This window comes from Trichechus manatus, unplaced genomic scaffold, assembly GCF_000243295.1.
Source record: "Trichechus manatus latirostris isolate Lorelei unplaced genomic scaffold, TriManLat1.0 scaffold00055, whole genome shotgun sequence".
Taxonomy (NCBI): domain Eukaryota; kingdom Metazoa; phylum Chordata; class Mammalia; order Sirenia; family Trichechidae; genus Trichechus; species Trichechus manatus.
In genome coordinates, this window is record NW_004443991.1 from 1,466,640 (window position 1) to 1,482,654 (window position 16,015).

General features: G+C 38.0%; 1 protein-coding gene across 1 annotated transcript in view; it reads left to right on the forward strand.

Annotated features, from left to right (window-relative positions):
* Positions 1–2,679: 2,679 nt before the first annotated feature.
* Positions 2,680–16,015, forward strand: part of ADGRG7 (adhesion G protein-coupled receptor G7) — a 118,954-nt gene continuing 105,618 nt past the window's right edge. Inside the window, exon 1 of the mRNA XM_004378165.2 lies at positions 2,680–2,794. Within this exon, the coding sequence (XP_004378222.1) occupies positions 2,680–2,794 (115 nt within the window). The remainder of the gene's footprint in view (positions 2,795–16,015) is intronic.

Genomic DNA, 16,015 nt, shown 5'->3' on the forward strand with positions numbered 1-16,015 from the left:
GTTAACCAATATCATAAAACAACATGTGTACTTCTGTTTCATGAGAAACTATTTGTTCTGTAAGCCTTCACCTGAAGTACAATAAATAAATAAATAAATAGATAAATTCAATCTGTATGTTGAGCAAATAATTCAAGAAGCTGGACTACATGAAGAAGAAGGCAGTATCAGGATTGGAGGAAGACTCATTAGCAACTTGCAACATGCATATGACACAACCTCGCTGGCTGAAAGCAAAGAGGACTTGAAGCACTTACTGATGAAGATCAAAGACTTCAGAATGAACTACACCTCAACAAAAAGAAAACAAATATCCTCACAACTGGACCAATAAGCAACATCATGATAAACGAAGAAAAGATTGAAGTTGTCAAGGATTTCATTTTACTCGAATCCACAATCAACACGCATGGAAGCAGTAGTCAAGAAATCAAACGATATATTGCATTGGGGCAAATCTGCTGCAAAAGACCTCTGTAAAGTGTTTAAAAGCAAAGATGTCACTTTGAGGACGAAGGTGCACCTGACCCAAGCCATGGCATTTTCAATTGCCTCATATGCATGAGAAAGCTGGACAATCAATAAGGAAGACTGAAGAAGAATTGATGCCTTTGAATTATGGTTTCAGTGAAGAATATTAACTATATCATGGACTTCCAGAAGAATGAACAAGTCAGTCTTGGACGATATACAGCCAGGATGATTTTTAGAAGTGAGGATGGCGAGACTTTGTCTCAAGTGCTTTGGATATGTTATCAGGAAGGACTAGTCCTTGGAGAAAGACATCATGCTGGGTATAGTAGACGGTCATCGAAAAAGAGCAAGGCCCTTGACGAGACGGAATGACACAGTGGCTGCAATAGAGGTCTCAATCATAGCAATGATCGTGAGAATGGTGCAGGACTTGGCAGTGTTTCATTCGGACGTTCATAGGGTTGCTATGATTCAGTGGCGCCTAACAACAAGTGTAAAGAAAACGGTTTACCTTTGTGTACACTGGAGTTGCCTAAATTTACTTAACCACGGAACTCTTGTAAAAGGTAATACCTACTTTATCCTCATTTCCTTGTTCATGCAATGGGCAAAAATACGTTCTATGATATGGAGCTATTGTCAGAAATGAATGATACAGATATGTAAAGTGCATAGCACAGTGGTTAGTATATTCCAGGTGTTTGGTAGGTGCTAGTTCCTTTTCTTAGATTTATAGTTATTGAAAATAGTGATTTGTATTATTGAAAAAACAATATAAATGTATTATCATAATTAAATAAAACATGCAAAAGTGAAAAATTCACATCACAAAAGGGACATAGAATGAAAAGTGAGTTTCTCTCTCTTCATGTCCCCTAAGAGGGGTTTTATGTACCTTTTCAGACAATTTCTGTGCACTCACTTTCAGTGAACATATTTCTTCTGTACTTCTGCAGCATTGCCTCTAACTTCTTCCGTTTTATGGTCGATCAATATATTCTTCTGAAAGCCCAGGCGGCGTAAAAGTCAGACGAAGCCTAGGCTCATGTCTCCCAAAAGCTCTACTTTTATGAAGTGAGTGCTATAGAGAATTGGGGGAAAAATACATAGTTGTTTGGGGGTTGTTTAAATAGGTTTTAAATAAATCTTTAAAAAGGCTTTAAGTGTAAAATCTTTCTTTTGTAAGCCTTTTTTAAATACTCTAGGAGGCATTAATGGCCAACTGCTCTGTAGTAATTAAATTTGTTTATTCTTCATAACAGTTCCTAGGTCTCTTACAGGTATCTCATCCCTGAAAGAATATGAATGCTTGGAGGACCTCATTTGTGACTTGTAAAAATCCTGACATATCAAAGGCATTGAGTACGAGTCTGATGAATTGAGAGAGGATTCAGTGTAGACCACAGCATTTGTTCTCTCTACCAGGAACAGAACTCTGATTTGGAGATGGAATATTCATTCTTTCTTTCTTTCAGCTGAGGATAAGGAAGGGATGGTGAAGAAGACAGGACTTTGGGCGGGAGAAAGTCCGAGCTGCAGCTGTAGCGAGACTCAGAGAGGTGGCAATGCTGGGCTTCAGTGCTTTTCAAAATTCACTTCGTGGCAGTAATGCCTGTTCACCAACTGCAGCTGTCAAGATGTGGGCTCCTTAAAGAGGTGCAAACTGTTCAATGTCTCACTGACAACCTAATTCATTTCCCTAAGATGTTTGTGTGGCCTGAAGCATTTGCTGGTCTACCTCGGCTGGACCTTCCTAACGCAACAGCACAGGAACCTGAGCCATGTGTGACCACCAGGCTCCACTGCTTTCCTGCTTTCCTCTCTGGTCTTTTTTCTTTTTTTTCCTTCCTTCACTTTCGTGCTTGTCTGAACATTTGCCCTTTGACTCTCTTGACTGTTCCCTCCCCCTTCTTCTTTATTGCCCTGAGTAATCACTCTTTTCCCATAACTCTAATCATTCTTTTCATATTCTTATCTGGTGAAGGACAAGGAAATTGCAAGCAGAGCATGAACCTAATATCAGGTAATTCAACACTGCATCCTGATCAACCTCAAGAATCCCAAAAAATGAGGATGTTTGCCTGATCACTGAAAGGAGGAGTTATTTTTATTTTTTAGCATAATTTCTGGTTAAACCACTTGGCTCAAGAAGAGAACAAGCTAGTTGTTTTCCATCCTGGAGTGGATTTGTGACCTGACTTCACCATGGTTTCCTGCCGCGTCCGTAACCTCAGGGCGCTGATTATCATTGTGTGTGGGCTGCTGTTCATGATCATCACGGGACTGGTCATCTGGAGGGCTGTGATCAGGATCCAGAGAGGTAATGTTGTCCTACATTTAACTTTGCGTGACAGGAGGAATTGCACCTCTGTCCCTGCCACCAACACACCAGTACTGGAAAGTGCCTCATCTAAGCTGAGGTTGCCCACCAAGATGCCATTTATTAAATATAAAAGACAAAAGTCTATCGATGGCTGGCATATGGTTGTACCATATATGAATACAAGTGTGTGAATCGGCAGGGTGGAGAATGACATGGCTGAGTTGACTTCCTTATACTCTTCTAACTCCTGACAGAATTATCGCAGAGTAATAATTAAAATAATAATACAGACTCGGGTTTGTTTAGCCAAATTCGAAAAGATAAATAGTAAGGGACACACGCACATGTACACATACCCTAAACATGTGCGGAATGGAACTTCATTTCAAGAAAGAGCGTAGGTATGTTATCACTAGAGTTGTGAATCAAATGACCATGTGGTACTCACATAAAATTCCCACTTTTCAGGTGTAGAAAACCACTCAAAAATTGAGGTAATTTAAAAAATGATTTTTCCAGTTATTCAGTAAATATTTATTAAGCACCTGCTGTGTTGCAGAGCTGGCCCTGGGTTAAAGGGGGATGGGGAGGGGTGATGGTGCGTAAAAAAGGCCCTCTCTCAGAAACTCACAACAGAGACTTTCAACAATTGTAATAGTGGTTTCCTTGGGCTATGGAGGTATTAAATAAAGAAAGGAATTCATAGTTGAGTGTGCTGAAGACTCCCTTTTGTAAAAAAAAAAAAAAAAAAGAGGAAGTTTCTAACGAAGCTGAGTAAATAAGGTTAAAGAATGCCGATCAAGACAGGGCAACAGGAAAGTCAGTCTGTGTGTCTGTGGAAGACAGAAGGTTGGGGGGGCTAGCAGGAGCAATGCATGCTGCAAAGATCCGCTATTGAGGACAAAAGAGGTCGCCTGTATTGGCCGTTGTTCCCAAAGAACAGTATTTAGAGAGTACTGTATTAACCGTAGGAGTCCCTGGGAGGTGCATGTAGTTAACGCGCTTGCCTGTCAACCTAAAGATTGGAGGTTTGAGTCCACAGGTGCCTCAGACGAAAGGCCTGGTAATCTACTTCCAAAAAATCAACCATTGACAACCCCACGGAGCACAGTTCTAGTTGGTAAATCCTTTTCATTTCCACTTCATTCCCTTCCATTCACTCCAACCCACATAGGGATGAGGTTGTAATGAGTTGGAATTGACTTGAAGGTAAACTGTTTTGTTTCGCTTTTGGTATTAAGAGTATTTAAAGAACAGCATGAGAAAATTTTACCAGAACAAAAGCAAATACAATTTAAACATGGGAAAGTGTTTTTGTTTGTTTGTTCAAGGTTTGTAAAATAGTTTGAAATTTAAAAACAATTATGAACTATAGATCTCACCCTGGAAGGCTGCTGAATTTATTATAACGTAACCAGTTACTGTCGAGTTGATTCCTACTCATGGCGACCCCATGTGTGTCAGAGTAGAATTGTACTCCATAGGTTTTTCAATGGCTGATTTTTCAGAAGTAGATCGCCAGGCCTTTCTTTTGAGGTACCTCTGGGTGGACTCGAATTGCCAACCTTTCAGTTAGCAACTGAGCGTGCTGTTTACAAGATCTTATTTAAATAGTATACTTCTAAGATGCCTTCCCTTCCTTCCTTTCTTTTTCCTTTTTTCCTTCCTACGACATCTACTTTTTCTTATTGTGGTATATATATATAAAGCAAAACATTTGCCATTTTAATTTTTTTTAAAGTACAATTCAGTGATGTTAATTATGTTCTTCATGTGCAACCATCACCACTATCCTTTTCCAAGTTTTTCCATCATCCCTAACAGAAGATCAGTGTCCCCTAAACAAAGATTTCTCTTTTCCCCTCCCCTCTGCCCCTGGTAACCACTAATAAACTTTGGTCTCTACACATTTGCCGAATTCTAGATATTTCCTATGAGTGGGATCATGCAATATTTGTTCTTTTGTGACAGACTTGTTTCACTAAGCATAATGTTTTCAAGGTTCAGCCATGTTGTAGCATGTATCAAGACTTCATTTCTCTTTATGGTTGAGTAATTATCCGATATCTACTTTTAAAAGGAAGTCTGTGGTAACACAAAGGACACAGGTACAATGGAACCATTAAAACAAGGACCAAAGTACAAAAACAAAATAAGGAAGAGAGCAGAAATATATGGGGGATAGCACTTATATGAAAGTCATAGGCTAGGGGGAATTTCTACAAATAAATGCAACATGTATCCCCGAGCTTCCTGCAGGCTAAGACCCAAAGGGAAGCATAATAAGTAGCAAAGATCTCTTCTATAACAGTAGAAGCAGACCAGGTCCTTAGCAAACACAGACTTTCCCCTTGCTCTGAGCATAATTTGCAATTGTTTATATAGCTCTTTATCCAACGGAATCCCTCAGCTTTTGAGTAAACCAAGTGAAAAGGGAAAGAGTTATCATTATCATTTGAAAGAAAAAGATTGAAATGCTGGTACTGTTTGCCTTGCACATTTTATTCAGGGTGAGTTTTAGTTGGTAAATCCTTCTCATTCCACTTCATTCCCTTCCATTCACTCCAACCCACTCTACTCCACCTATTTCCTTTCTATTCTGTTCATTCTGTTCCATTCTATCCCATTCTATGTAATTATTGAATGTTCTCGCTTTGGTCCCTTTACCTGAGTATAAATTGTTTTAAAATTTGTTTTTTGAGGGCAGTCATGGATATCTCTGGTAAACTGATAAAAACTATGAATGCTTTTCTCAGAAAAAAATTGCATAAACACATACATGTAAAATTTGGGGTAAATTTATTTTACTGCATTTGAAATTTACTTTGTAAACTGAAATGGAATATAAAAGCAATATTTACAATGAATTATGTCTTTCTCACTTTTATTTTTTTAAAAAAAATAATGGCCTCTTCCTGAATAAATAGAAAAAAACTCTACTCAGAGTAAATTTCAATGAGAAGTTACCAGCGTTTGGCTGGAGAGTGTGATTATTATCTACCTAAAATTTAAAACATTCTTACTATGTTCTAGGTGGAGCCTTGGTGGCGCAGTGTTTAAGAGCTCAGCTGCTAACCAAAAGGTCGGCAGTTTGAATCCACCAGCCGCTTCTTGGAAACCCTATGGGGGCAGTTCTACTCTGTCCCTAGTGTTGTTATGAATCAAAATCGAGTTCATGGCAACGGGTTTGGTTTGGTTTGATTTGGTTTTATATTCTAGGCACTATGTTAAAAACATCATATGCCTTATCTCATTTAATCCTTGAAGCAGATATTATTGTCTCCATGTTACAGATAGGGAAATTGAAGCTTAAAGACCATTTTCCCTAAAGGGAAGGCAATGGTAACTCAATCAATTAATTCATCTTTCCTTTTTGAGGTAACAATGGCCGAAAACTGTAATTTACAAAGATATGTGGCAGCCAATAGACACAAAGCATGCTGTGGTTTTGCCAGGCAGTTAGGCTTCTTTGAGAAGCCAGTTGTTTCTTTTGTTTCAGGTCAATGAGATCTACATTATTAATGCTGTCTGTAAGAGTGTAGATTCACATTTGTCCTTCAATTTTAAGTTTTTTGGAGTCTTCAAATGGTGTCTATAGATTTTTTGGAGTCTTCAAGTGGTGTCTATAGATTTTTTGGAGTCTTCAAATGGTGTCTATAGATTTTTGGCTGTGGAGTAACTGCCAAGTCTTTTCCGCCTTCTAGGACGTTGCGCAAAAGCACTTTCTCTAGCTTTGCAAAGTTACGTTGTTGTCTGTCTTTATACAGTTGTTTGTCTAGTCCAGAACAGCAAAATAGACTGCCTTTCCAGGAAATATTCTTCCTGGTGATTGCCTTTAATTGAAAGTTTTCTGACATTGACATAATCCCAAACATATCAATCATATCAGCCATGAATGAGTTCATATCTTTCTAACTATGCTAAAAGCAGGCTTTCCTTTTTATTATTGTTTTTAATAAATTGTTGGTTTAAATATCAAGAAGCCCTGGTGGCGAAGTGGTTAAAAGCTCAGCTTCTAACGAAAAGGTCAGCAGTTCGAATCCACCATCCGCTCCTTGGAAACTCTATGAGGCAATTCTACTCTGTCCTGTAGTGTCACTATGAACACTGTAAGTCAGAATCGACTCGACTCCAACGGGTTTGGTTTAAAAATCAAACAAGTGCTTCAAGATGTGGTCTCTAAAATGCCAGTGATTTTTTTGTGTAGTAGAGAAAAACTTTTTATTCTGCTCCTATTTCTTAATAAGGCCCCTTATAAAAGTCACAGTTCAAGTCTCTGGCTGTGATGAAGTTGACAGCATTTCATGCGACTAGACAAGACTACTTTCAGGATTGCTGGAAGTCTCTGACATTTTTATATGTGGATGATGAAAATGGTAAGAAATAATGATCTTTTTCACCAAAGTAGCACAATCAGATACATTGCCAAGGGTAACACTTTCTCCATCTTTGTTCCCAGTAACGTGATTTTTTTCTTTTTGCTTAGCAAAGAATTTTTTCAAAACTATTAATGACCTTTGTAATTTCCAAAAGAGCCCGTGACTTCTTTGACAGTATCCTTTTGCCTGGAATACTCTTCACACAGAGCTTCACATGGCCATTTCCTTCTTTGATGGTTTAGGCCTTAGGTTAATGTCACCTCCTCAGAGAGACATTTCCTAGTCACCCGGTCTAAGATTATCATCCTTTTTGACTCCCACATTTACTTTCTTCATGGTTCTTATCACCTGAAAATTTCTTACTTGTTTATTGGTTTATTGTCGGTTTCTCCACTTCTAGAATAAAAGCTCTCAGAGAACAGAGTCCTGACTTAACTTGTATTCTGTACACCTGGAACAATACTTGTAGTTGCCGATACATAGCTGATGAGTAAATGAAAGAATCACATGAAAATCAGAAACAGACTAAGAGTTGCCAAATAGTTTTATCAGAAGTAAAATAATGTCGCAACCCAATCCTCATAATTTACTTCAAATTATTAGAAGGAATGCAATTCTGAAATTGTTTACATCAGTTCAGAAAGACACCATTTTAGTTTTCTTCTGCTGCTTCAAGCTGTGAGACACATTGACCATTTCTAGGACCTTGGCTTCATTAAGATCTCTCCAATCGTGTGTGGCCTCTTTTCTTTAACCATGTACTCAGTAATTTTGTAGGGTGTTTCAAGAAAATAGCTTTTATGTTTGAGTTATCCAAGTTTTGCCAAAGCTCTGGCCTTTACATATTGGCCATTCTTCAAAGGAAAATATCCACCTTGTCTGATGTATTTTCGGAATGGGCAGGCATATGGTGCTCTTTAATCTCTGTTGGCTTCATGCTTCCAATAGCAAGAACCTTGTGACACAAGAAATAGCGTGACTTTCCAGTCCCATCACACTTGATAAAAATAAAATGAAAACACACTTAAGCTTTTTTGTATTTCTTTCCTTTGACATTTTCTGACATAAGCTAGGCCTGATGGAAACATAAAGAGATACCCATAGTCAATTATGTTTTCTTTAATTCCTTCCAATGGGAAAGTATCTAAACCTCCTAACATGTTAGCAATGATGATTATACCTTATTCAATCATATCTTACACCTCCCCTGGCTCAAAGGATTTCATGCTCTCTGCCATCATGGCTGTCTTTCCCTTCCCTCTCCAGATGCTCTAACCTTCATTCCCTACCATAGGGCTGGATTATGACTCAGACGTAAGATAGTAGGTTGAAATGTTCCCAAGCCCCAATGTCAGACTTCATAGAACTGATCATTCTTACACAATAGGAAATATACATTGTGGGGAAAGGTCAAGGAGAGTTGGAGAGTTTGTTTTTTCTCAGAAAATAATTTGCTCACTGACACTTGCCTTTCATTTTACTCAATTGCAACACTTCCTCAAAAAGGCAAACTCCATAATAAATCAAACTTATGTGACTGTATCTGGAGGCATTTTGTATCACAGTTGCATTTTGTGGTTTTAAAAAAAAAAGGTCAAAATAAGTGCTTTCTGGATTAAGGATGTTGGATTTTAGGCAGCTGTTATTCAATATTAATCCTGCTGTTGTAAATCTCTCTGCTCCTCCTTTACCCATCTCTCTGTTTCCTCCTCATATAACCACCCTCTAAATCAAGAAAATAATTTCTACGAAAGAGAAAGCATTATTTTTTTGAGGAATAAATTTTGTAGTGTAGTTGGCTGAGGGACATGGATTATTTTAACAACAAAATTAGTGAAGTTTAAAGTGCTGATCCCATTTTTAAAGTTACTTTCTTAAATGAAGAGGTTAGAATCTTTGCTTAGTGGATTTTTCCTGGATTTTCAGGTATGAGATATTTTTATATTAAATTCTTAATATGACCACCATCTATGGGTCTCTAATGACACACGTGGTTGCAGATCTATTATACAGTATGGTGGTTAAGAGTGTGTACTTTAGAATAGCTCTGGAGCCAGACTGCCTGGGTCCAATTCCCAGTCTAACATTAACTAACTACATAAATTACTTAATCTTTCTGTGTGTTAGTTTTTCTATTATGGGAATAATAATAGACCCCACCTCATAGGGCTGCTATGAGAATTATGAGTTAATACATTTCAAAGGTTTAAGATAATGTCTAGCACACTGTAAGCACTCAGTAAATGTTAGCTAACCACTAACCAGGTCCCTGGGTGGTGCAAATTGTTTGCATTTGGCTCTCTTCAGAGGTGTCTCAGAAGAAAGGCCTGATGATCTACTTCCATAAAATTACAACCATTGAAAACCCTATGGAGTGCAGTTCTACTCTGACATACACAGGGTTTCTGTGAGTTGAAATTGACTCGATGGCAACAGTTCTTTTTCTTTTTTTTTTCTTTTAAGCCTGGGTGGTGCAAATGGTTAAACACTTGACTACTAGCCGAAACGTTGGTGGTTCAAATCCACCCAGAGGTGCCTTGAAACACAGGCCTGGTGATCTGTTTATGAAAGGTCACCTTGAAAACCCTATGGAGCAGTTCTTCTGTGCACACATGGGGTTACCATGAGTGGGAATTGACTGGAAGGCAACTAATAACAGCACCAGTGCAGAGAATAGTTTCCTCCACTCCCTGAATTATACCTTGAACTATAGACATCATTGTCCTGGATTGGACCTTTGGATTGAGGCTCCAGTTATCAAATGGAAGGTCTACGATAGGTTTAGTCATTAAGTTCAACTGACTACCTCAAAATAGAGACAGAAACAGTTCTAAGAACTGCTATATCTTCCTGCATTTGTTTTTCAACATTTATGCTACACTCTACCATCAGAGGGAAAGCTTACTAAACCATTTAACAGTTGGTTGAAATATTCAAACAAGTAGTTAATAGAGAAAAACCTTTACCTTAAATCAAGGCTGTACTTTATATATTTCGTTTTGAATATGTCTTTCAGTTTTTGTTTTTGTTTTTTTTAACAACAGAATAAACTTTTTAAAACACTTTTCTCTCCCTTAAGACTAAACTTTATTCTCACTCGTCTATTTCAAATTCCTTGTCTGGGACATATGACAGATGCCTAGATTTTAAAGATTCTGAGCCAAAACACTAGAAAGACTGTCTAGATCGAATTTCTATGACTAAGAAAAAAATGTTTGTATTCCTCCTACTTAATCAAAGTAGACTTTTGAGAACAGATTATATCTTTTTCTTCTAGTTATTCCAGTTTAGGAGGAGAAATTAATTTTTACCATTTGGAATTTTTAATATAATTTTCCGCCATTTTTTCAGGTAACATGAAGAGTGTGTGTCATATATGTTATACAATTAATTTTCCAAGATGTTCAATAAAAGTGTTGAAAATAGGTCTAATATTTTTAATATTATTTATTACAATGTAAAAGAATGTAAGGAAATATCATTATTGTCATACTGGTGTTGTTATTGCTGTTAGGTGCCACAATTGGTTCTGACTCATAGAGACCCTATGTACAACAGAACGAAACACAGCTGGGTCCTGCGCCATCCTCACAATTGTTGTCATGCCTGAGCCCATTGTTGCAGTCACTGGGTCAATCCATCTCATTTAGGGTCTTCCTCTTTTTCTCTGATCCTCTACCTTACCAAGCATGATGTTCTTCTCCAGGGACTGATCCCCCCTGATAACATGTCCAAAGTCTGTGAGATGTAGTCTCACCATCCTTGCTTCTAAGGAGCATTCTGGCTGTACTTCTTCCAATACAAATTTGTTGGTTCTTTTGGTAGCCCATGGTATATTTAATATTCTTTGCCAACACCACAATTCAAAGGTGTCAGTTCTTCGGTCTTCCTTATGCATTGTCCAGCTTTCGCATGCGTATGAGGCGATTGAAAACAAGGTGACATCTTTGCTTTTGAACACTTTATAGAGGTCTTTTGCAGCAGATTTGCCCAATGCAATGTGTCGTTTGATTTCTTGACTGCTGCTTCCATGGGTGTTGATTGTGGATCCAAATAAAATGAAATCCTTGACAAGTTCAATCTTTTCTCTTTGTTATGATGTTGCTTATTGGTCCAGCTGTGAGGATATTTGTTTTCTTTACGTTGAGGTGTAACCCATACTGAAGGCTGTGGTCTTTGATCTTCATTAGTGCTTCAAGTCCTCTTCACTTTCAGAAAGCAAGGTTGGGTCATCTGCATAAAGCAGGTTGTTAATGAGTCTTCCTCCAATCCTAATGCCCTGTTCTTCATACAGTCCAACTTCTCGGATTATTTGCTCAGCATACAGATTGAGTAAGTGTGGTGAAAAGATACAACCCTGATGCACACCTTTCCTAACTTTAAACCACATAGTATTCCCTTGTTCTGTTCGAACAACTCCCTCTTGATCTATATACAGGTTCCTCATGAGCACAATCAAGTGTCCTGAAATTGTCATTCTTTGCAATGTTATCCATAATTTGTTGTGATCCACATAGTAAAATGCTTTTGCATGCTTTCAGCCATGATCTGTCTGACATCAGCAATGATATCCCTTGTTCCACGTCTTCTTCTGAATCCAACTTCAATCTCTAGCAGTTTCCTGTTGATGTACTGCTGCAGCTGCTTTTGAATGATCTTCAATTTTACTTGCATATGATATTAATGATACTGTTCAATAATTTCTGCATACCGCTATTAAATATATTCCAGTGTATGGTTCCGTTTAGAAAACAGTGGATATCCAAGCTCTTTGTGGTAAAGGCAGGCACTGTGATGAGGTGGTAGAAGCACTTAACTAGTAGCCATAAGATCTGAATTTTAGTACCTGCTTGATTACCATTAATTACTGATCTGGAATAAACCATTCAGCCTTTTTGTAGAATGAGTGGGTTGGGATAATGAATAGCTTATGCTACTTTTATGACTCCATTGTTCTAAAACTGGTTACGTGATATGAACAAGCCACTTAATCTTTCTGGGTCTGACTTTCTGTACTTAAAACAAGGAATCTTAAAGATATTATGTTTGATATGTTTTGTGGGTAATTTAGGTATTTCAATGGCTGGTGTCTTGAACTGGGGAGCAGGAGATACTAAAAATGCAATTATGTTAGAGGAGTGGACAGATCAGCTTGGACCAGATATCCTGAAACAAAATGCAAAGGTGAAGAAGTCAGTGAGCAAACATTTGTTGGGTACCTTCTATATATCTGGCTTTGTGCTAAGACCCGGAGATATAAACTATGGTCCTTTCTCTAAAAGGAGGTAGAATACTCTGTAACTATAAAAGATGACTCTTGTCTGGGGTCTTAAAAGCCTGTGAGCAGCTATCTAAGATACTCCACTGGTCTCATACCTTCGGGAGCAAGGGAGAATGAAGAGAACAAGATACAAGGAGAAGATTAGTCCAAAGGACTAATGTTCCACAGCTATCAAGGCCTCCACTGGACTGAGTCCAGTACAGATAGATGGTGCCCTGCTACCACCACTGACTGCTCTGGCCAGGATCACAACAGAGGGTTCTGGAAAGAGCTGGAGAAGGATGTAGAGCATAATTCTAACTTACAAAAAAAAAGACCAGATTTACTGGCCTAAAGGAGACTGGAGAAACCCCGAGAGTATGGCCCCCAGACACCCTTTTAGCTCAGTGGTGAAGTTACCTCTGAGGTTCACTGTTCAGCCTGGGAGTGGACAGCCCCGTAAAACCAAATGAGACTAACGAGGTACAGGAGTCCAGCGACAAGGGCCAGAAGGCAGAAGGGGACAAGGAAGCTGGTGATAGGGAACCCAAGGTTGAGTAAGGATATTGTTGATGTGTTGTGAGATTGTTAACCATTGTCATAGGGCAACATGTGTAGTAACTGTTAAATGAGAAACTATTTTGTTCTGTCAGTCTTCTTCTTAAGTAAGAATAACAGCACAATTGGAAGAGCATAGTCAATGTCACTGAACTATGCATGTAGAAATTTTTGAAACAGTGTATCTTTGGCTATGTGTATTTTCACCAAAAAAAAAAAGGTTGAGAAGTTAGAGGGCTAATATGTTGTGGGGTTGTTAACCAATGTCATAAAACAACATGTGTACTACTGTTTCATGAGAAACTATTTGTTCTGTAAGCCTTCACCTGAAGTACAAAAAAAAAAAAAAAGATGACTCTTGACTTCTGGCGACAAGACAGACTGAATGGACTTGCTAGGTCTTTTTCCTGCTTAGAAACATACAGAAGTTATGAATAAAATATGACAATAGTTCAAATATATAAGCACGCTTTCTTTCTTGAAGGGAAATCTCTTCAAGAGACAAAGAGAAAAGTCAATTCCATAATGGTGAGCAGGCACCTGCATAAGCCCTAGAGGCTGGAGGTTGTGGCTTTAATGCATCCAAGGGTGCAGAAGGCATGGCCTCCATCCATGTGAGGTGGGGAAGCTGGACCTGAGTCACTGACATAATACCTGAAGCCTTAAGGCATTGCCTCAACCATGAAAAAGACATTAGAAGAATGAACAAATCAGTCTTAGAAGAAATAAAACCAGCAAGTTCTTTAGAAGCAATGATGGTGAGACTAACTCACTTCGGACATACTATCAAGAAAGACCAATTGCTAGAAAAAGGACACTGTATTTGGTAATGCAGAGAGAGGGTCAGCGTAAATGAAGGAAACCCTCAATGAGATGGATTGACAGAACAGCCACAACAATAGACTCAAATATACAATCATTAAGATGGCACAGGATCAAGCAACGTTTCTTTCTGTTATACATAAAGTCACCGCAAGAGTGAACTCGATGGCAATCAACAACAACAACAATACACTAAGAATCCAGACAGATAAAAAATTAGTGACCTAAGCATTCTAACTCTAGAAAGTAAAATAATTAAAGAATACATTATAAGGAAGTATACATTTACAAATAATAAAGATAAGAACAAAATAACGAACTAAAAATCAAAGAAATGAATGAGAATCAACAAAGGCAGAATTAAGTATTATGCACAAAAATAAAGGGGTCACAACTACAGAGTAGGATTTATACAAAATCGTAAGCAGGTATCACGGAAAACTTTATTCCAGTTAATCTGAGCTTAGATCAAATGGCAATTTTCTAAATAAATATAAATTACCAAAACTTACCCCCAAAGAAAGAAAAAACTAAATAGAATAGTAAATATTAAAATAATGTAATCAGTAGTAAAAAAAAAAAAATCTACATACAAATGTGACATATTGACTATCTTGGCAGTAATAATAGTATAAAATATGGGTTGGGACTTATCCACTGTTGGTGGGAATGCAAAATGTTACAGCCATTGTGGAAAACTGGCAGTTCCTCAAAAAACTAAAAATAGAACTACCATACCCATTAAAATTAAAATCCATTGCCATTGGGTCAATTCCGACTCATAGCGACCCTATAGGACAGAGCAGAACTGCCCCATGGGGTTTCCAAGGAGCAGCTGGTGGATTTTGAACTGCTGACTGTTTGATTAGCAGCTGAGCTCTTAACCACTGCACCACCAGAACTCCAGAACTACCATATGATCCAGCAATTCCACTCCTAGGTATATACCCAAAAGACTTCAAAGCATAGACTCAAACAGATACCTGCCCAACAATGTTCATTGCAGCACTGATCACAATAGCCAAAATGTGGAAAGAACCTAAATACCCATAAATGGATGAATAGATAAACAAAATGTGGTACATATAGGCAGGTTATGAATGAGACCCATTCCTAAGCCTGTCTTGAAGTCAAGTTTGTAGGTAAACTGAAACAGGTACATATAGTTCTTATTTAGTGTCAGTTAGTCAGTAGTTTGTCTTAGCATATAATACATGTTTTATCTTTCTATGAATGTAAAACACTTAAGAAACACTTCCAAACTGCACAATGTTTTCATAAGCCTCACAAAGTACAGAGTACATTCATTATTCTGAACCATTGGATGTATTAACTCAAATTTTTAATATAATAAGCTTTATGGTGTTGTTGTTAGGTGCTGTCGAGTTGATTCCGACTCCTAGTGACCCTGCGTACAACAGAACGAAACACTACCCAGTCCTGGGCCGTCCTCACAATCGTTGTTATGCTCGAGCCCATTCTTGCAGTCACTGTGCCAATCCATCTCTTTGAGGGTCTTCCTCTTTTTCAATGACCATCCACTTTACCAAGCACTATGTCCTTCTCCAGGGGCTGGTCCCTCCTGCTAACATGTTCAAAGTATGTGAGATGAAGTCTTGCCATTCTTGCTTCTAAGGAGCATTCTGGCTGTACTTCATCCAAGATAGATTTGTTTGTTCTTCTGGCAGTCATGATATATTCAATATTCTTCACCAACACTGTAATTCAAAGGATCAATTCTTCTTTGGTCTTCCTTATGCATTGTCCAGCTTTCACATGTTTATGAGGCAATTGAAAACACCATGGCTTGGATCAGGCGCACCTTAGTCCTTAAAGTGACATCTTTGCTTTTTAACACTTTGTTTATTTAAAAAAATTTTTTTATTGTACTTTAGATGAAGGTTTATAGAATAAATAGTTTCTCATTAAACAATCAGTACACATATTGTTTCATGACATTGGTTAACAACCCCATGACATGTCAACTCTCCCTTCTCTACCATAAGGACCTTTTTTTGGTGAAAATATACATAGCCAAAGTTACACCATTTTGAAAGTTTCTACATGTACAATTCAGTGACATCAATTACTTTCTTCCAGTTGTGCTATTATTCTCACTATCCTTTTCCAAATTATTCCATCACCATTATCTTCAACTCACTGTCTCCTAGGCTTCCCATCAAACCTTTTGAGTTGCTG